This window comes from Mangifera indica, unplaced genomic scaffold (assembly GCF_011075055.1).
Source record: "Mangifera indica cultivar Alphonso unplaced genomic scaffold, CATAS_Mindica_2.1 Un_0030, whole genome shotgun sequence".
In the NCBI taxonomy this organism is placed as follows: domain Eukaryota; kingdom Viridiplantae; phylum Streptophyta; class Magnoliopsida; order Sapindales; family Anacardiaceae; genus Mangifera; species Mangifera indica.
The window spans coordinates 165,868-188,850 of NW_025401122.1; the positions used below are offsets into that span (position 1 = coordinate 165,868).

General features: G+C 29.7%; 1 protein-coding gene and 1 pseudogene across 1 annotated transcript; one reads left to right on the forward strand and one right to left on the reverse strand.

The window, feature by feature from the left end:
• Positions 1-5,215: 5,215 nt before the first annotated feature.
• LOC123206268 lies at positions 5,216-7,022 on the forward strand (annotated as a pseudogene).
• A 307-nt stretch (positions 7,023-7,329) lies between these two features.
• LOC123206269 (ankyrin repeat-containing protein NPR4-like) lies at positions 7,330-10,343 on the reverse strand. Its single transcript, XM_044623430.1, has 4 exons — positions 9,686-10,343; positions 9,445-9,589; positions 8,160-8,679; positions 7,330-8,082 (listed from the first exon to the last, which is right to left on the reverse strand). The coding sequence occupies exons 1-4, from the start codon at positions 10,341-10,343 to the stop codon at positions 7,330-7,332; spliced, it is 2,076 nt and encodes a 691-aa protein (XP_044479365.1).
• Between the last annotated feature and the right edge of the window lie 12,640 nt (positions 10,344-22,983).

The window sequence follows — 22,983 nt, forward strand, 5'->3', positions numbered from 1 at the left end:
TGGATCAAAAATCCTGAATATTATTTGAATATTTATTTTTATTATAATAATTATATTCAATTTATTTGAATATTTATTCATGTGAAACTTTATTTATTTGAATATTTATTTTTATTATAATAATTATGTCTGATTTATAACCTAAAGTTTGTAAAATCGTGGAAGTCGATCAGGTTCTTTGGCATAAGAAATGGCAAGAACTGAATGCAACGAATCCTGGTCAATATTCACAGGCACTAATCTCAGAGGGTTGGCAACAGGATCTGCACCTGCTGGTAGAGCTGATCTAGGTGCCTGTGTTCCGCCACCAATTTTGTAGACAAGCAAATCACTGAAATTTGCAACATTAGCATATGGGGAGAGATTGTTAGTGAGGCCATAAAAGTATTCCTGGTATAAGTAACATTAGCATATCAATTTCTGAGGTAGCAACATAAATGTTAAACTGACAACAAAACTCTGTAACAAAGCACCCATAGAAACTCGGGAAACGGTGTATCTTCATTTCATGCTTTAAAAGGTTGCCATGTTCTTCAACAGAAGGAAGAGAGAAAAAAAAAAAAAAAAAACAAGATTCAAATTGGTTAAACATAGAATCAGTCAAACAGCAGACAAAGCTAAATTTGATTGCTTTCAAAAATATTTGTTCCTAAAACATTATAAATCAATCACCTAACCTCAAATTCAAAATACTAAGAAAAACACATCACCATAAATAATTATTGCAATTTGGTTCAGTGTCTTTAGTTTCAAAGTTCCCTCATAATTTGCTGAAGCAGAGATGTTAAAATCGGAGAAACAACCTAAAGGAGATAATATTTAACAACTGTTAATATGTCAATTGGATAAACAGAGAGAATTATGCGTTCAGACCCTTCATTCCGTTAGGTACTGCTTAATACAAATTTTGGGCTACTAGTCAGTTCAGCAAAAAAATTCTTTACTTAGCAAGTTGTTCATAAAAAATGTGGAAGTAATTGGCTGAGACTGACTAAAATTAATACAAATAATTAAACATTGAAATCTAGATTACTCAGACTTCAACTATTAGTGGACAGAAATTAAGCATTGAAATCTAGAAGATTTTAGCAAAAACTAAAACACTAAAACACAGAGATAATGACAGGATCTCTAATATAAATGACAGGATTGGCAATATATATATATATAAAGTGTTAGATGTATTTTTATATATAAAAGAACTAATTTTATCCTTATAAATGGAGATTAAGAGATATCATTACTTTATTTATATAACTGATAAAACTCATTGTACTAATAGAAAGAATATAATAAAGATAAAGTTAATTTTTATTTTACTATGATAAAAGAATATTGATAACTTATAGTCAAATGAAGTGTTGTGTTCTTATATATAAAGGAACTAATTCTATCCTTATAACTAAAGACGGAAAAGTATCATTATTTTACTTAAATAATTGATAAAGCTTATTATACTAATAGTAAGAATATAATAAAGATAAAATTTATTCTCATTTTACTATGTTAAAAATATAATAATGATAAAAGAAGATTGATAACTTATAATCAAATGAATTATAAATAAATAGTTATTTGAATTTACCTAAAATTGGGTTACGTTATATTATCTCAAAACAAATCTCTCATCGATAAAGTATGAGAAATATATTATGTATGTATATATATCACACATTAGGAAGCCCAACATTTAAATTTTCCTATAAAATAATCAAATTTTCAATATATCTTATTGAAGGTATTGAACAAACATAATTAGTATTCTTTATTTTGTTTTATAAATAAAGTAATTAGTTTAATACATTCAATAGAAAATAGAAAATGTTTAATCATTTTAATAATAAAAATTTATAAGTTTAGTGCTTTCAATTGAAAAAAACAATTTAATATATCATTATTAGGTGCCTCTAAGTGATTTTATATATATATAAATTTCCAAACTACTCATCTTAATTTTAAAACAAAACAAATAATATTAATTATATTTGTTTGGTATATTCAATAGAACATATAGAAATTTTAATTTATTTTATAAAAAAAAATCTAAAAGTTTGTTTCTTTTAATAAAAAAATAGAAGTTCAATTCTTTTAGTAATATAAAATTAAAACGTTAGATGTACTCTAATATACAAAAGAACTAGTTCTATCCTTATAAATGAAAATGAAGAAGTATCATAACTTTACTTAAATAATTTGTAAAGCTCATTGTACTAATAGTAAGAATATAATAAAGATAAAGTTAATTCTTATTTTACTATGATAAAGTTATAATAATGATAAAAGAATATTGATAACTTATAATCAAATAAATTAGAAATAAATAGTTATTTAGATTTAACTAAAATTAGGCTATGTTATATTATCTTAAAATAAATCTCTCATCGACAAAGTATAAAAGATGTATTGGGTATGTATAAAATCACACATTACTCAAGAAACTAAAATAAGACTAATTTATTAGTTTATGAGTTATTTAATTGTTAGAGCATATTTTAAATTATAAAACTTAAAAACCAAACTATGATAGATTATATGTCTAATTAAAGGGTACAATTATAATATCTTAATAGTGAATCGGTTGATATATTTAATCACTGATAAAGATAAAGCTAAGGTACATATATTCATTGGAAAAGACATTATAACTTTTTATCCAAGTATTTGAGACAGTGAGCATAAACTCATAAATAAAGCAAATGTGGTAAATGAATAATGTGTTTATATATTAAGGATTCTCATTATAGACAAAGTAGTCACCAATTCAAATTATAAAAAGCAATATAAATATATTTGATTTGAAAGTATATATAAGATAAATGATGATGAAAGTATAATAAAAATAAAAGATTATTGATAACTTATAATCGTGCGAATAGGTAATATTAAAATTACTCAATCATATTATGACATATTATTTTAGATAATTAGAGTTTTAAAATCAAATGCACATAGTTTAATTGTAATATTTATAAGTATTTATGTATCACTTTTTTAATTCAAAAAGATTGAAATATTAAATTTTCCTATTGAAGAAGCCCAACAATTAGATTTTTCTATTAAAATAATGAAACTTTCTAAATTGTTAAGACATTTTTTAAGTTATACAAACTAAAAACAAAATTGTGATAGATTATATATCTAAAATGGAAAAAGTCTTAAGAGTGAGATTGTAAATATGCTTAATCTCTTAATAAAGATAACACTAAACTACACATATTCTTTGGGAAATGTGTTATAACTTCTATGAGACCATCGTGAACACAAACCCTAAGCTAGGGCTGGATTCGAGCCGAGCCAGCTCGAGCTCGGGCTTGGCTCGGCTCGGTTCGAGCCCGAAATGAGCCCAGCTCGAGCTCGGGCTCGGCTCGGCTCGATCGAGCTCGAGCTGGCTCGGCTTGGCAGGGCAGATTTTTTTAAAAATTTTTAAAAATTTTTTTTATACAAAACGACGTCATTTTGATCCATATATATACACAAAACGATGTCGTTTTGATATGAAAAACGAGCCGAGCTAAAAACGAGCCGAACTCGAGCTGAGCCGAGTTCAGCTCGAGTCGAGCTCGAGCCGAACTCGAGCCGACCCTAAATAAAGCCGAGCCCGAGCTCGGCTCAGTTCAAATCCAGCCCTACCCTAAGCAAAGCAAGGGTGGTAAATGAGTAATATGTTCATATGTTAAAATTCTTATCTTACTTGCTCACAGGTTTGAAATCTTTGTGTTGTGCTTTATAAACAAAGTAGTCACCTATTCTTATTATAAAAAGCAAATTAGTACAAATTGGATTGAAAGTATACATAAGATCATTGTTTGAGCTATAATTATAAGATTGGTAATAATATTCTCACAATCATGCATGCTTATTGAATAATAAGGCTATAATTTCTAAACTAATTTCAAAAATATTCTCAGTGGCATTTACAACATGAAAACAAACTACTACAAACCCCATAAAAAGCCTCAAGTATAATCCCATGATAATCTTTGGAATTCATAAACATATAATTATCAATCCGGTTTGCCAATATCATCTCAACTATGGAAGCTCTAAAATCTTCTCTTTGATCATAAGAGGACTTTTTCATGGCTATCATGACAATAACTTCTGTGATCCCTTCACTGTCTTTTTGCTTTCTTTTTGTAGAATTATGAATTGAATTATAAGCCGAATCAATATTATTGACGAAACATTGTATAATATATAGTATTATAAGGTAATCTAAATTAGAATCCTAATATTATGAAAATCTCAATACAAAATTGTTGTTGTATTGAGATTTTGAGTCTTTGATGCACAAAATTGTACAAGTATTGAAAAAGATTACGAGGTTGAAATGCTTTAATTAAAAATAAAATTGAGTTTTATCTATAATCATTAACATATACACATAAATATATATTATACAAATCAAGAATAAACAATTAGTTAAATATGTAATGAACTGAAAATTAGTTTAACATGCCAAAAAGATAGTTATAAAAATATCTTCATAAACATACATATTGAATTAGAATAAAATATTCAATAATTTTGTATAATGAATTAGGATGAGTAAAATTAGGGTTAGAATCGAACCGAATCAGCTTGAGCTCGAGCTCGAGCTCGGGTTGAATGAGCCCAAAACAAACCAGCCCTAGCCAAGCTCGAGTTATTCATCTTATTTTTTAATTAAAATTTTGATATAAAACGACGTCATTTTAATCAATATGTATTAAAACGATATCGTTTTAATAACGAAAAATAAGTCCAATCAAATTTGAATAGAGTTTGAGTTCAGCTTTCATGAGCTCGAGCTCAACTATATGTCAATCGAACCAAGCTTGAATCCAGTCCTAAGTAAAATATTCAATATCTATACAAATATATACTCAAACGTATGATAAAATATTTAATAATTACGACTATAAGTATTATTTTATATTCTTATAAATTATGATAACTATATGAATTTATAAAATAATGAGAGATAAGAGCTCTAAGAAAGACATGGTTAACTGCTAACAAACTTTCACAACAATATATGTAAACCAAATGTGCATAGCAAATTAATTGAATTCAAATTTTCAATAATAATAATAATAATATCATATACTAAAACCAACCTGATTATGATGCAGCTTACCGAAACAATGTGTTAGTAAAATCGATTTATTGTCCGTCGATTTTGGTGCTGATTCGAACGAGGAAAACCTTTTTGTTGAGTGGAATTATGGAGTGAATGAGTGATAAGGGAATAGAAAATGATGAATGCTTGGACTGTAGGCTGTAGGATTTGCACAGTGTAATGAAAGAAAAACAAGATTAATGGGTGAAGTAAATATGGGATAACGAAGTGTTAGATGTGTTCTTATATATAAAAAAAATTAGATTTATCCTTGTAACTGAAAACGAAGAAATATCATTACTTTGCTTAAATAATTAATAAAGCTTAATATAGTAATAATAAGAATATAATAAAGAGAAAGTTAATTTTTATTTTTCCATATTGTCCGTCAATTTTGGTGCTGATTCGAACGAGGAAAACCTTTTTGTTGAGTGGAATTATGGAGTGAATGAGTGATAATGGAATAGAAAATGATGAATGATAGACCATTTTAAGAAAAAAAAATATAAGTTTAGTGCTTTCAATAAAAAAATAATTTAATATATCATTATTAGGTACCTCTAAGTGATTTTATATATATATATATATATATATATATATATATATATGTATGTATGTATGTATGTATGTATATACACTTTTTCTATTAAAATTTCCAAACTAATCATCTTAATTTTAAAACAAAAAAATAATATTGATTCTGTTTATTTGGTATATTTAATATAAAATATTAAAAATTTAGTTCATTATATAAAAAAAATCTAAAAGTTTGTTTCTTTCAATAAAAAATAAATAAAAGTTCGATTCTTTAATAAATTAAAATTAAAGCATTAGATGTCTTTTAACATACAAAGAAACTAATTCTATTCTTACAAACGAAGATGAAAAAATATCGTTACTTTGCTTAAATAATTTGTAAAACGAAGATGTCAACCAAACTAGTTTTGTCTTAAAAGTAAGTTTTGTTCTATTTGGTTTAAATTCATTTAGTTAAATTTAATCTGATCTTAAGTTGGGAGTGTCATTTTGTTTCAAATACCAAGTTAAATTTGAGTCATGTCAAATAATTGTTAAAATGATATCATTTTGCTTATTATTGAACAAAACAATTTTGTTTTGTCAATGAGACGTGAGCTAGACCCATGAATTTGAGCTGACTAGCCTCAAATTTAGGGACTGAGCAAAATTCAAATTCCCATTAACTTTGGTTTCATAAACTCAAGCTGTATCATATTTCATTCATATCGAACCTGAGTAGGGAGGTATCCAAGCTTGACTCAGATTGAATTTAACCCTTCTCAGAAACTGACTTTGGATTATGTTATGTGTGGCCATGCAGGTACACTTCATTTTCTGGTTTGCTCCCCTTATTGTCAAGGGGTTCATTGCCATTGGCGAGAGTGGAAGGGATATCACAGACAATTGACTAAAAGAGCTTCAATGTCCAGAACTCTATCCCTTTTCTTGGGCCATTGGCTACAACCTCCATTAGTACCAATGCCAAATATGAAGTCTGAAGTCCCAAGCGCACACAGGTTTAGCCTTTTCCATTGCTGAATGCATTCGAGATTTTTAAGTTTGAGTTATCTCTAATTAGCCATTTCATTTGCTCTTTGTTTAGATCAAGTTTGAAGAAGGCATCATTGGGACTCCTCAGATAACAGACTCCATAGTTTTACCACACAATGTCGAATTTCTGGGACAAAAGATCGACCTTTCCCAATTGAAAGGCTTGTTCACTTCAGTCCAAGACACAACTTCATTTGTTGCAGGGACCATTTCTAGCCAACCGCCACTAAAATTCCCAATCTCAAATAGCAATGCGCAGTCTTGGTTACTAAAAACATACCTGGTTACTAAAAACATACCTGGCAGTGTGTTTGTGCTCATCAAGGAAGGAAGCTCTCTCTTGACGCCATGAACTGCCCAATAAGTTCACTTACCTTATAACTCTTAAAATATATGGAGACGGTATTTAGAAAATAAGAATCTTATTGAAATATGATAAAAATACATCAAATGTTTTGAATTTATGAACTCAATATAACTCTTAAAAAACACTGACTACTTGCATATAGAACAGAGTAAAATACTCTCTTATTTGACACTTACTCTTAACTCAAGTGAAAACCAATGTAATGAAAACAGACTTAGACTTAATATCTCAGAGACTTGTCAGCATCAAATCTCAGTCTGGGAGCTTAGGCTTATTATCATTAACATTCTTCTTAGACAATTGACTGTCGTTCTGAAGTTGCTCTGTATGCGATTGGATTTTTAGGAGCTGCTTGGTCTGCAATGGAACCCTGTCCGGCAGCTTGCTTCTTAGGCTGTGAAGGCTTTGTGACACACCAACTTTTAGACAATCTATGATACAACTTGAGCAAAGTTTTCTCATACGCAGGCAACAAAAAGGTTTTCTCAAACACAGTATACAAATGAAAATTCACGAGTGCAAATAGGCTGACTGGTAAAAAAGCAGCAGTATAAATGAGAGTGGTGATCCGATGTGCTTTTTCCAAACGAATTATGAGCAATAATGTTGCGATGAATGCAATCATTGTTGTAACCAACGAAATGTAGAGCGAGCAGAAACCTGCTGTGAGTTTGCTTGGGATATTGTGGAGGAATTCATCATACGTATAAGGCGTTATGAGGATGGACAAGAACATTACAACGGAGGTCAAGGAGCAGGCTAAAGCAATACAATCCATGATTATGAAAACGTAGAAGAGAGTGCTGTTGAGGAAAACTGGATACCCCTTTTCATTGGAACCTCCAGGCACAGTGTAGGCAGCTGCGAAGACCAGTGTAGCAACGAGAACAGCCACTGCAGAGCAAGACTGAGAAGTATCTTTTATCCAGTCCTGTGCTTGCTTGAGAAGTCCATCGTGCTTCATTTTGAATAGCTCTTCGCAAGTCTTGCCATGCTCCATATCGCGCAAGTCGGCGTAGTGGGAGGGCATTATCTCCTTTACACGCTGCATAGATGGAAATATAACGCACATATAAGCACATTTATTAGATAAAAATCTTGTAAGAGAAAGAGGGGGCTTACTTTGTACCACTTCATCTCTTCTTGGAGTTGGTATACGGGTCCTGCAGGATGAATTATTTTTGTAGTCTTTTCCTCCATGTCTGCAGCATGGTGTAAAATGGTGTAGCCATTTCTGTCAACCTTTCGGACTAACCTTGTCATTGATATTTTCATAGTTTTCACAATATTAAAGATCTCATATTGACGGTGCTTAATTGCCACATGCAGTATGTTCTGATTCAGATCGTTTTCATGCTCAACTAGAGGAGGATGTACTCCTAGTATCTTCTTCACGATCTCTACTATTCCTCTTTCAGTCGCCAGCAATAACGGGATTGTCGTATAATTTCCTTCGGCTTGGATAGGAATTCCTATACCCTGGTCTTCATAAATCATCACTTCCTTATTAATGGTTTCGTCCCAAGAAGAATCTTTTTCTATTAGTTTCTCCACTAGTTTCAAAGCAAGTTCACGCTTTCTCTTCTCTTCCACATGTTTCTCATTGCTAGTGCACAGTTTTTGCCCAGTAATATAAGCCACCCTATGCATGTTTAGCAGAAAAGAAGGTGCACAATGAGCAATGGTGATGAAGAGAAAAATCATGTAGAATATCCCTTAATCGATCAAAAGAAAATTACTTTTAAAAATTATCGTAGTAGCATTTTCATCATAATCTGCATCATCACTGAATGGAAGACTTGTAAATTTTAGGATGTAAGATTTATTTTGTATAAATTAAATAAAATAAATCAAACAACTATAATTCCAAAATCTACACATAGATTATAAAATACTAAATTAAACTTTAGAGTTTTAGAAATATATGAATTTTCATGCAATTTGAAACTAAAAAACCTTTAAAAATCACATGAATTACTTGTCGAGATCACAACTTGGTTTTCTACTTCATAAACCTCCCTAAATAATAGTTTTGTATGGGTAAGCTTGCATTAGGTTTTGAAGCAAAGACCTAGCCAACTTATAGTAGGTTAATTGACCTCTTATCAAGGTTTAATAAACCTCAAAACCTATATTTATGCTATCCACCCAGATTATAAATTTTAAGTGTATTGAACTTATTTTTATTGATCACTTAAGTCCATCTGTAAACTGACATTGGACTATTCAATTACCCATTTTTATTAAACCAAACTCATAATTAATGTTAGCCCACATTAGAAAATTTCTAACATAGGAATTAATCAATAAGATATATACAAATTGAAAGGTCTTTTTAACGTATCCTTATGCATACATTTTCTATAATAGAATTATAGAAAGGTGGAAAACATACATGCAAAAATACAAGACACTGTGGATCCATGTGCCCCATCGATATTCACTTTTGAAAGCTGAGGGCATGGTTGCTAGTAGGTGAAGAGAGGTCCTGCCATTTACGTCCTTGAGTGTTGCTAACGATTCATCCTGTTCCAGTAAAAATAGAGCCGTATCTGAGAAAATTTGAAAAGAACTTAGCACATCAACTATCTGTTGAATATATCATGTCAAAGCAAAAGTAAAGAAGCTAGGTGGGCAGAGACAGAGACCAAAGTGGTGTCCTGTGATGGCAACGTGCAGAATGGAGGCATCAGGCTTTTTCTCGAATGTTTTCCCCTCAGTGGCATCAAGCAGAATGCGTTGATTTTGGTAGTGAACGCTTTTAAGCTTTGTTACCCCTTTCCGTTCTACTCCTTGTTCTATATTTTCTAATGATTTTGAAGCTAAAAACTTCACCACTTCTATTCTCCCAAATGCAGCAGCTTTAAACAGCGGGGTTTCAGCTTTATGGTTCACAGCCTCAAGGAGCTCGTTCTTATTTTGATCTTTTTCAACTTCCCCGGGGCGCACATCCTCAGGTTTATTTACATTAATATCTTCCTTGGGGAGCTTACTATAATGATCGACCAAGGCCTTTACGGCCTCCAGGTTCCCATTGGCTGCAGCCTCATGAAGAGGTGTGTTCCCGTAGCCATTCTGCTCTAAAAACCCATATTTCACCTTACGATCTTTTTCGGATAAATTAAGCAGAGATTGAAGCGGTTCTTTTGTTTTGCTGAACACTGCTAAGTGAAATGCATTGTCCCTGGCGGCTGTTAGAGGAGATACCAGCAAACCAGCATTTTTCATGTAGAAATGCCGCAGAAATTCCCAATCGCCCTGCAGGGCTGCCCGATAAGGCTCGAACAAATCAGATTTACTGTCCATGTCGTCTCCTCCGTTCAATTGCTTCCCGTAGATGCAGGAAATTTTGCCTTATAAAAAAGAGTTTTAGCATTGGATACCATGTTAATAATACTTCAACAAAATTAAGTAGATATCGAGAGAAAATAATATTTCTAGTATTATGCGCATGTAATTTTCAATATTCATTTTTTAATATTTAATTGAATATCTTATATTATTATATAAATAAATAATATTAAAATCATTCACAATATTAATTTTGTAGTATTTAATTGAATATTTTATGTTATTACAAAAAATAAGTAATATTAAAATCACTTAATTACATAATAACATATGATTTTAGATGAATCAAGTCTCCAAATCAAGTGCACAAAATTTAATTATCATATTTATAAGCATGGTTTACAGCCAGACCGGACGGGCTGATTAGACCGACCGAACCGTAAATCAACAGTTCAAACGGGTTTTAAATCTACAAAACTCATTTAATACATGTTTTCAGACTAAACCGCGGTTGGACGGGAGATTTGTTTCCGGTTCACCGTCCAATCCGGATCATCCTGATCCGGTCCATTATAATAAAAAATTATAAATTGAAAAATAAAACCCAAAACCAAAAACACCTCTTTCTCCCGCCTTTTCCTCTGCACTGCCGACGTTCTTCTCATGCGTTGCTTCTTCTTCAACTTCAACTTCTTCTTCACATGCCGGCAATCGCCGGCATGTGCCCTCCTTGTGAAAGGATTGGCGGCGTTGCTGATGGAGCATCTAATAAACCTTCACATTCAATGGCTAAATCCCTTTGCCTATTCCACCTGCTTGGCCCCTTTTATTGTTGTTTGCTTTCATTATTTTGGTGATCCAACGGCTCTTATCCAATCAGTCAGATTTGAAGACATTTGGCAAATATTTAGCCACATATTCACGTTTTACTTTAATCATGAGACAATACATTTTTCGTCCATTAATGCTTAAAAATATGCAACTATGCAAAGTTCATTGTATAACCAACAACAGATGAAGTCGTCTAAGATTTAATTTATCAATAGGGTGTGTACATATATAGAGTCGGTAATATTTGAAAACTATTTATTCAACAATTTTCAAAATCTAATATTATGGACCGCTTTCATAGACGAAATGCATCATTTAGGTAAGACTTTGGCATTGCACAATTTGCAGCATTTTATGACTATATTGACTTGAGTAGAATACCAGATCAGGAATGCTTATAGGTTTTTCACTAGAAGATCTCAATGCATTATTTATGGTGGTTACAATGATGATAAGTGAGAATGTGGATTTCCTTTCTGATACATGCATGATCTGGAAGGAATATTCAAGAGCTCAGACTTTTGACACAAGACAAAAAACCAAAAATAAAATCCACACTGAAATGAATGGATCTGGCTTGATATTGTTTACATTTTGTTCTTTCGACGTCAATCAATGACTAAAATATGGTGCATGACATTGATATTGAAGTATTAGTCAAAGGAGACGAGTTAATTGTTAGGTTTGGGAAGTACTAAGAATCTTATGCGTTGCTTCTTCTTCAACTTCGGCTCTGTCTGCAGAAAGAGCTTTCAGATCTCAAAGTTTTTAAACTAGTGCAATCGCCGGCATGTGCCCTTCTCATGAAAGGATTGGCGGCGTTGCTGATGGAGCATCTAATAAGCCTTCACATTCAATGGCTAAATCCCTTTGCCTATTCCACCTGCTTGGCCCCTTTTATTGCCGTTTGCTTTCATTATTTTGGTGATCCAACTGCTCTTGTCCAATCAGTCAGATTTGAAGACATTTGGCAAATATTTAGCCACATATTCACGTTTTATTTTAATGATGAGATAATACATTTTTGGTCATATATTGACTTGGAAATGAAATCAAAGTCAAAACCTAATACTTTGTTGATTTAATTATTAAAAGTTGTAATTTTATGTAATCTGAATGTATATTTTATATATGTCTATAACTTCTATTTTGTAAACTAATAAACTGGACTCCACTGTTAATTTTTATATTTTGAATTTGTAAATTTATAAATTTGTAAACTAAAATAAATATACTGCTGCAGAAGGTGGATTTTCCACCACGTGAGAAAAAATTTTGGCCAAAAAAGTGTGAAAGCATTTAATGCAAAATAGTGAGAGTAAAAAATATGGGCCAAAGGCAGCGGCTCATTTCCCATGAATATCCCCCTCCTTTCTTCATCTGTATTACATATTCTCTTCATCCGGAATATATAAAATCTCTTCCTCTCCGTCAATTATTCACCTTTCTCTTAGTTCTTTCTTTCACTTCAATCATCTTTTATATTATTTAGTTAGATTTATAATAATTTATTAGTATGGTCAACTCAAATATATCATAATCTTTTTATTATATTATTGTGTTGTTTATATATTGTAAATACAGATATCTCAATTATAATATCTCTTAATCATCTTTTAATTTCTGTTATACTTTTATTTAATGTTTTAGTTATAATTGTATCCTATTTACAATCCAAAGTTCACAAAAGTATAAATCTTGACCTAGAGTTCTGAAACTCTTGAATCTAGACCTAAAGTTTAGAATATCATAAATATGGATCCGAACTCCTAAATATTATTTGTAACCTGAAGTTTATAATATTATGAATTTATACTTGAAGTCTTGAATATCATGAATTTTTATCTAAAATTCTGAATATCATTTGTAACCTAAAGTTTACAAAATCATAAATTTGAATTTGAAGTCATAAATTTCATTTGTAACCTGAAGTTTACAAAAACTATGAATCTAGGTCAAAAGTCATGAATATTATTTGAATATTTATTTTTATTATAGTAATTGTATTCAATTTATTTGAATATTTATTTATGTGAATCTTTATTTATTTGAATCTTTATTTTTATTATAATAATTATATTTGATTTACAACCTGAAGTTTGTAAAATCGTGAGAATATATATATGGGTCTGAAGTCTCAAAATATAATAATTATTTCAGAATAATTATATCACCTTGACAACCTAAAATTTGCATAAATTGTGAAAAATATGAACTTGAAGTCCAAAATATAATCATAATACATATTATAATATTATGAATACTAATTACAAAACCAGAAGCTTTGTAAATATGAGATAATATATGAATCTGAAGTTTCTAAAAATTAATCATAATATTTCTCATACAAAATCAGTTATTTTATAAATATGAGATAATATTTGCACTTAAAGTTTCAAAAATTAGCTTATATATATTGTCTATAAAACTAGAAGTTTTATAAATATTACAATATTTGAACCTGAAGTTCCTAAAATTGGATGGATAATATTAAATCGGTTTTTTACATAATTCTCCACCTACAATTTATGAGTCTTGAAAAATTGATTAAATAAAATATCTCAAAAGGACAAATACAAGACTATTATTTTTTGGCGTCATATCCTTGAAGGATTACAAGTAGAAATATAGATATAATAATAAATCCATTAAATTTGTGGAGAAATTTAAAAGATCGATTTGAACATCAGATGTCAGTAATACTCCCAATGACTCTGTAATTTAGTATAACTCTGTAATGTTCAGAATCTTTTCCTAAATGTGGAAGATAAAATATTCTCCACATTTTATTTTATGCTCCTATAGTAGCAAAATCGAGAAAAAAAATTCTGAATTAATGTTTTTTTCATTAATGAAAAACCATCAAACTTACCCCATAAATGTTACATCATTTTCTTAAGTGAACATAACTATTAGAAATAATTATCATGGGTATGACTAAGATTATCCTCACAAGTATTGTATCATTCCCTGAAGTGATGCAACTACCAAAAGTAGTTATTATGAATGTGAGAAATAATTTTTTATTCAAAGATGATTATAATAGAAGATATCAGTTACACCACCAGAAGTGGACTAAAACTAAAAAAGAAATAAACTATAATGCAGAGTAAACCACAAAACAATAGGTGTGGTTATAAATGTCATTGGTTGTGTACCTGTAGTACAAACAAACATTAAGTAGATCTATATTAAGCACCCATAAGAATTTACTTTTTGATAAGTTAGATCTTGTTAATCTAATAAATTTTGATGTTTCAAATCCTCTTTCAAAGAATAAAAATATGGGTTACTTGAATAGTGATAGGGATGTTCAAGATTTTTGTAATTAAAATTCATCATATATAGTTATTTTAGAGTCATGAATATTATTTTGTATTGTATAATTATATTCTTCTTCCTTTCAATATTTTGTGTACGTTATGACTAACGTAATTTTTAAATGAAAGGAAATGGACCCCAAAATTGAAGCGTTGACTTTAAAAGTTGATGAGGGAGAATGTGTTTGGTGGATAGTACAACAATGCACATAATTCTCAAAAAACAGAAATTTTTCTTAATTTTAGCATTGATTGAAGCTAAAGTAAATATTATATCAGGATTAATCAATCTGATTAAAGGCTTTAAAAAAGCCATAATTATGTTGAAAAATGAGACTAAATTAGCATCAATGATGCATTATATTCAAATAGATCCAGAAAAAATCTATTTAGTTTTAAAGATATAAAAAAATGATATCATCTTGAACTCATGAATGAAAATGATATAAAATTCATCTGTATAACAAATAATGCCTTCGGAAGAAGGCTTATACTAGAAAAATTGTCTGCTATATCATCTGAATCATATTTTACAATTATAAAGGCAATTGAAACCTACGTTATATCGAATCAACAATTCTTTGATCCAAAAGCATTTATGTTTCGACATGATCATTTAGGTCACCCAATATCTATAATGATATATAGGATTATTAAAAATTCACATAGACATACATTAAAAAATCATAAAATTTTATTGTCTAATGAAAAACTATGCACTACTTGTTTTCAAGGCAAATTAGTAATAAAACTATCTCCTTCCAAAATTGAAGTTGAATTTAATCATTTCTACAAAATATTCAAGGGGGCATATGTGGACCTATTCATCGACCAAGTGGATTATTTCGATATTTTATGGTTTTAATTAATGCATTTGCACGATGATCTTATGTTTGTTTATTGTCTACTCGAAATGTTGTATTTACTAAACTGTTGGCGTAAATTATCAAATTAAAGGTATATTTCACTGGTTATTTGGCCCAATCAATACGGCTAGATAATGTTGGTGAATTTACATTCAAAATATTTGATGATTATTGCATGTCTTTGAAGATTGAGGTTGAATATCCAGTGTTGTATGTCCACATAAATTAGATTAGTTGAGTCTCTTATCAAATGACTCTAGGCAATTGCACGTATTTTGTTACTAAAAAGTCAATTACTTATTTCTATGTGGGGACATGATATATTACATACTGCAATATTAATTCGCTTGTGACCTTCTTTTTATCACCAACCTAATATATCTCATTTGAGAATATTTGGTTATGTTGTATATGTATCTATTATGTCTTCTCAATATATAAAAATAGGATCCCAATGTCGTTTGAGAATTAATGTTGGATATAATTGACCATCCGTTATCAGTTATCTGAAACCATTAACAGGTGATCTTTTTACTGCACAATTTATAGATTGTCACTTTGATGAGACAATATTCTCATCTTTAAGAGAAAAAGAAAACGTCTCCTGAAGTTAAACATGAATTTACTTAGTATGTATCTACCATGTCTTATTTAGATCCTCGCACATCTAAAAGTGAAACTGAAGTGCAACACATCTAAAAGTACATTTACAAATTTTTGCCAACCAAATACCTGATGTATTTATAAATACGATAAAAGTAATAAGATCACATGTTTCAGCTGCTAATATGTGACTGTTAAACAGTTCATTCGAGTTGTGACTGATCATTCTACTACATTCTAGAAGCGTGGTAGATATGTTAAATCGAAGAACACTGTTCCTTAAAAAAGAAAGATAAATAATCAAACTAATATCAATCATGATGATCCTAAAATAAATAAAAAATTCACACTCTCTAATGTTCCTCCAGAAGAGGTTATGATCCCTGAAGAAACTTAAGCCCCTGAAGTAACACAAACCTCTAAAGTGGTAAAAAATCCTAAAGAGCAGGAAAATAAGAATATTGAAATATCTTTAAATTATGCACATACACGAGAGATATGGAATTATGAAACAGTTATAATTGATGATATATTTTCATTTGTAGTAGCTACTGAAATACTGAATGATGATGATTTTAAACCGCGTATTATGGTTAAGTACAAACAAAGAGATTATTGGCCTAAATGAGAAGAAACAATTCGAGCAAAATTAACTTCTCTAGCAAAACGTTAAGTGTTTAGGTTTGTAGTTCCAACACGTCAAGACATATAACTCGTTTGATATAAATGAGTATTTATGAAAAAAAGAAATGCAAAAAATAAAATCAAACTTGTAGCCAAGGCTTTTTCCAAGGTCCGATATAAGACTTTAATGAAACATATATACCTATGATAGATATAATCACATTAAGATATTTAATTAGTTTAATAGTCTCTGAAGAACTAGATATGCGTCTAATGGACATAGTTACTATTTATTTGTATAAAAATTTGGACACTCAAATTTATATGAGACTCCCTAAAGGATATAATTGTCTAAAGCAAAAAGGGTCAATTTAAAATGCATGTACTTAATTAAATTACAAAGATCATTATACGGATTAAAACAATTCGGACGTATGTGGTACAATCACCTCTGTGAATATTTAAAAAAAAGGCTTTATGAATAACCCTATATGTTTATGTGTCTTTATCAAAATGTCAGAACTGGGATATGTCATTATAACAGTTTATATTAATGACATAAATTTAATTGGGACTCCTGAAGAACTTTCAAAAATTACTGAATACCTGAAAAAATAATTTGAGATGAAGGATTTGGAAGAAAACAAAATATTGTCTTGGCTTACAGATCGAGCATAATTCAAATGAAATATTTATCCATCAATCAATATATATCAAAAAATTATTAAAACGTTTTAATATGGATAAGGCTTATCCTTTGAGTATCCTAATAGTTGTTTGGTCTCTCAATTTGAAAAAAGACCCATTTCGTCCTATAGAAAAAGATGAAAAGATACTCGGTTCTAAAGTATCGTATCTTAATACCGTTGAAGTCTTATTATATTTGGCCCAATACACTAGACCAGATATATCCTTTATAGTTAATTTATTGGTCCGATTTAACTCTACACCAACCCGTCACCACTAGAACAGAATCAAATATATACTCTGTTACTTATGTGGAATTAGAGATTTGAGATTATTTTATTTTATCAAATCTCCTAAAAATCCTAGTTTGATTGGATATGCAAATACTGGTTATCTTTCTGACCCTCATAACGCTCGTTCACAAATGAGATATGTTTTTACCTATAATGACACTGCAATACCATGGTGCTCTAAGAAACAAACCTTAGTTGCAGCGTCTTCAAATCATTCAAAGATCTTAGCTCTCCTGAAGCCAATCGAGAACGTATATAGTTACAGTCTATCATTCATCATATCCAGAATGCATGTAGTCTTCCTTCTATAACAGACACTATTTCCATATTATATGAAGACAATGTAGCATGTATTACCTAAATTAGAGGTGGATACATCAAAGGAGATAGAACTAAACATATCTCACCGAAGTTCTTTATACCCATGAACTCCAATAGAGCAGAAAAATTAATGTCAAACAAATAAGATCCAGTAAAAATCTTATAGACTTGTTCACCAAGACACTACTGACATCAACATTTGAGAAGTTAGTATATAACATCGGTATGTGACAACTCAACAAACAACCAAATTAATCTCACTACAAAAAGGGGGAGCATTCATGAGGCAAATTTTTTAAGTTTATCATATTTTGGACAAAATGTGTACTGTACTCTTTTTTTCTTCACTAGTTTTTGTCTCACTGGGTTTTGCTAGTAAGGTTTTTAACGAGGCAGTTTAAAAATATCCAACACTAACTTACAGAATATTAAATATTTATGTTCCTTTACTTTGGTTTTTATCCATTAGATTTTTTCTTAGCAAGGTTAATATAATTATTTGTAAGTGATAGAAATCCAAAGAAGAGTGTTACAGAAGGTGAATTTTCCACCACGTGAGAAGAAATTTTGGTCTAAAGAGTGTGAAAGCATTTAATGTAAAATAGCGAGAGTCCAAAACATGGGCTAAGGGCAATGACTCATTTCCTATAAATACGCCCCTACCTTTCTTCATTTGTATTACATATTCTCTTCATCCTGAATATATAAAATCTCTTCCTCTCCTCTCAATTGTTCACCTTTCTCTCAATTTTTTCTTTTACTTCAATTATCTTTCATATTGTTTAATTAGATTTATAACACATACTATTATTATTATATATTGTGAATTTTTCAGATTCTTATACAAAATTAAAAATCCAATTCGATCGATTGGTTAAAATAGTTTGACCGATTCAATCAAAACCAGACCTCAAAACGATTCATCATTTGATCTGGTTTTTAAACCCTTGTTTATAAGTATTCATAAATCACTTTTTTAATTCAAAATGACTGAAATATTAGATTTGCCTATTAAAGATGCCCAACATTTAGATTTTCCTATTAAAATGATTAAACTTTCAGTATATCTTATTAAAGATATTGAATAGACCTTACAATTCATATCATCTGATCGTATTCATATCATGTCAATTCAGGTTTCGAATTAAAGACCTTAAGCCCTAACCCAATTAGAAATAAAATCATATAAAAAAACTTCAACCTTAAACTGAACTAAAATATTTTTATGTTGACTTGACCCAACACTACAATAAATTTCATAAAACATGACAAAAATTTTTGTACCATAAAGTCATAAATTCATCCCAAAAAATTAATTGAGACAAAAGATCAAATCGTCAAAAAATGTGCATTACCAAAAAGTAAGACTCATGAAAAAAGAAATAGTCTTTAATAACCATCATTAAGAATGAAATGATATTTCATCATAAAATTATACATATTTTAGGACAAATTTTTTTGTCCATAAATGAATTAACTTTTATCCCAAAAAACACACATTTAGGGACAAAATTGTTCTACCTTGATTGTACAATGAATTGGACAAAATTTTTAGTTATTGACTATGCATTGAATTGGGACAATTTTTTTCTTCTTTGAGTGTATAATGAATTAGAGTCAAAATTTTATCTTTGATTGTACAGTGAATTGGGGACAAAATTTTTTGTCTTTGATTGTGCAATTAATTAGAAACAAAATTTTTCATCTTTAATTGTATAATGAACTAGTGACCAAATTTTTTGCCTTTAATTGTGTAAAGAATTTGGGACAATTTTTTTTTGTCCATAATTGTATGATGAACTAGAAACAAAATTTTTTGCCCTTAATTAAATGGTGAATTGAGGACATTTTTGTATGTCCCTAACTGTGTTATAAACCATGGATAAAAAATTTCATCTTTGATTATATTGTAAATCACGATCAAGAATTTCCGTTCTTGTTTATATTGTGAATTTGATGAGAATTTCAATTATAAATTAAAATTAATAATTATATTAATCCTTGAAATTGAACAATTCAATTAAAAATTATTAATCATATCAAATCATTACTATTATAGATCAACTAATAACATTGTAAATGGTTAGTATTACAATTGTATTAAAAAAATTAATTAATTTCTACTAGCAAAATAATATAACTTTATAAATGTCTAATTATATCACTATCTTGTATTACCACAGGAAAATACAGGCCTGCGATGGTAATTGTGCTTATGAATAGATTCTATGGCCAGCACACTCTGACCAATGTAAAATCTAGCCACAGTTTCAATCAAGGTCTCTTCTCTCATCAGCAAAATCATCAATGTCCCCACCAGGCAGATATTCCATAATTAATACAAGTACTCAGCATCTATAAAGGAATAAAAGTGTTTCACAATGCAGTGACTGCCACATTCAGCAAGCAAATCCCTTTCAGCTCTAACATGTTCAGCCCGTGGCATATAAGCAATCACATGTTAAGAAGTTAAAACAAAACAGTAAAAGGACATGGTAAATTATTCCATTCTTCATATCAGCAAAGTTTGTTTTTACCATTATAAAAGAATACCAAATAAGCTGAGAATAACCATAGTATTAACTTTTCTTTTATGCGCCAATTCATTGTAGGCTTAGTAATTGCACAGTAATTATGCACATTATCTCATTATGAACATAGAACAAAAGATAATAGATACCAAAATGTTTCTTTTTCTTATATCCTGGTCAGGGCAATTACTATAATACCTAGAGGGATTTACCATTCCACTATGCAGCAAGTACCTTAAGGGAAGTTGATCAGGTTCTTTGGCATTAGAAATAGCAAGAACTGAATGCAACGAATCCTGGTCAATATTCACAAGCACTAATATCAGAGGGTTGGCAACAGGATCTGCACCAGCTGGTAGAGCTGAACTAGGTGCCTGTGGTCCGCCACCAATTTTGTAGACAAGCAAATCACTGAAATTTGCAACATTAGCATATGGGGAGAGATTGTTAGTGAGGCCATAAAAATATTCCTGGTATAAGTAACATTAGCATATCAATTTCTGAGGTAGCAACATAAATGTTAAACTGACAACAAAACTCTGTAACAAAGCACCCATAGAAACTCGGGAAACGGTGTATCTTCATTTCATGCTTTAAAAGGTTGCCATGTTCTTCAATAGGAGGAAGAGAGAAAAAAAAAAAAAAAACCAAGATTCAAATTGGTTAACATAGAATCAGTCAAACAGCAGACAAAGCTTAATTTGATTGCTTTCAAAAATATTTGTTCCTAAAACATTATAAATCAATCACCTAACCTCAAATTCAAAATACCAAGAAAAACACATCACCATAAATAATTATTGCAATTTGGTTCAGTGTCTTTAGTTTCAAAGTTCCCTCATAATTTGCTGAAGCAGAGATGTTAAAATCAGAGAAACAACCTAAAGGTCATGGAAGAAATTAAAAACCAAAATGGTAAATTGGAGGTGAGCAATATGACATAAAATACAGACACTGGATTCAACAATGATATTTTGATATAGGTCATATATGTTAAAACTGAATAAAACGGACAAGCTAATCTGTCATAATCAACTCAATAGAATAATTCAAGCAAACCTTTCTGCATGTTGCAACTGGATCATCAGAATAAGAACTCACCTAAGAATCTTTTATTGTTTGAAGACCTTATCCCTGCAAAGTAAAATAACAAAAAATGAATTAACATATCACCTTGCTTATTCTAAAAAAATGATATAGCAAGATACGCTTACAACCACACAAGATATTGTAAAAAAATGATATAGCAAGAAACTCTCTTAGGTTGCTGTATGATCGATATATAAAGGCCAAACCAAATCGAAGATGGTAGATGTCTTAGCTTAAGGAGATAATATTTAACTACTGTTAATATGTCAATTAGATAAACAGAGAGAATTATGTGTTGTCCCTTCATTCCATTAGGTACTGCCTAATACAAATTTTGGGCTACTAGTCAGTTCAGCGAAAAAATTCTTTACTTGGCAAGTTGTTCATAAAAAATGTGAAAGTAATTGGTTGAGACTGACTAAAATTAGTACAAATAATTAAACATTGAAATCTAGATTACTCAGAACTTAACTATTAGTGGACACATATGCTGACACTAGATTGCTCAGAGCTTAAAGAACAGACTTCAACTATTAGTGGACAGAAATTAAGCATTGAAATATAGAAGATTTTAGCAAAAACTAAAACACTAAAACACAGAGATAATGACAGGATCTCTAATATAAATGATAGGATTGACAATATATATATATATATATATATATATATATATATATATATATATATATATATATATATATGAAGTGTTGATGTGTTTTTATATAAAAATAAATTAGTTCGATCCTTATAAATAAAGATGAAGAAGCATCATTACTTTACTTATATAACCGATAAAACTCATTGTAATAATGGTAAGAATATAATAAAGATAAAGTTAATTCTTATTTTACTATGATAAAAGTATAATAATGATAAAAGAAGATTAATAACTTATAATCAAATGAATTAGAAATAAATAGTTATTTGGATTTACTAAAAATTGGGTAATGTTATAACATCCCAAAACAAATCTCTCGTTGACAAAACATGAGAAATATATTGGGTATATATATACATCACACATTGGAAAGCCCAACATTTAGATTGCTCTATTAAAATAATCAAACTTTCAGTATATCTTATTAAACTTAAATTTCTTTAGATTGAATTCATGTAATACCCCTAGATACATTCTATAGGCATTTATATTTTTTGGCCTTATTTTAAGATATTTCTAGTTTTAAATATATATGTTCACATGTGTATGTGTGTGTGTGTGTGTATATATATATATATATATATATATATATATATATATATATATATATATATATTAATTAATTAATTAAAAAGTTTATATATATCTAAAGAGAGAAAAGACAAAAAGGAGAATTTATGCCTTTTCCATCATCTTCTCCCGTCCATTCCAAAAGTCAGCCTTTTTCAGGGTGTTTTATTTTGTTTTATGAAGAAAAAGAAAGGAATTGAAGGAGTTTTGGAAGACAAAATAAGAAAAGAAAAAAATGAAGTACTTTGGAAGTCTTGGTAAC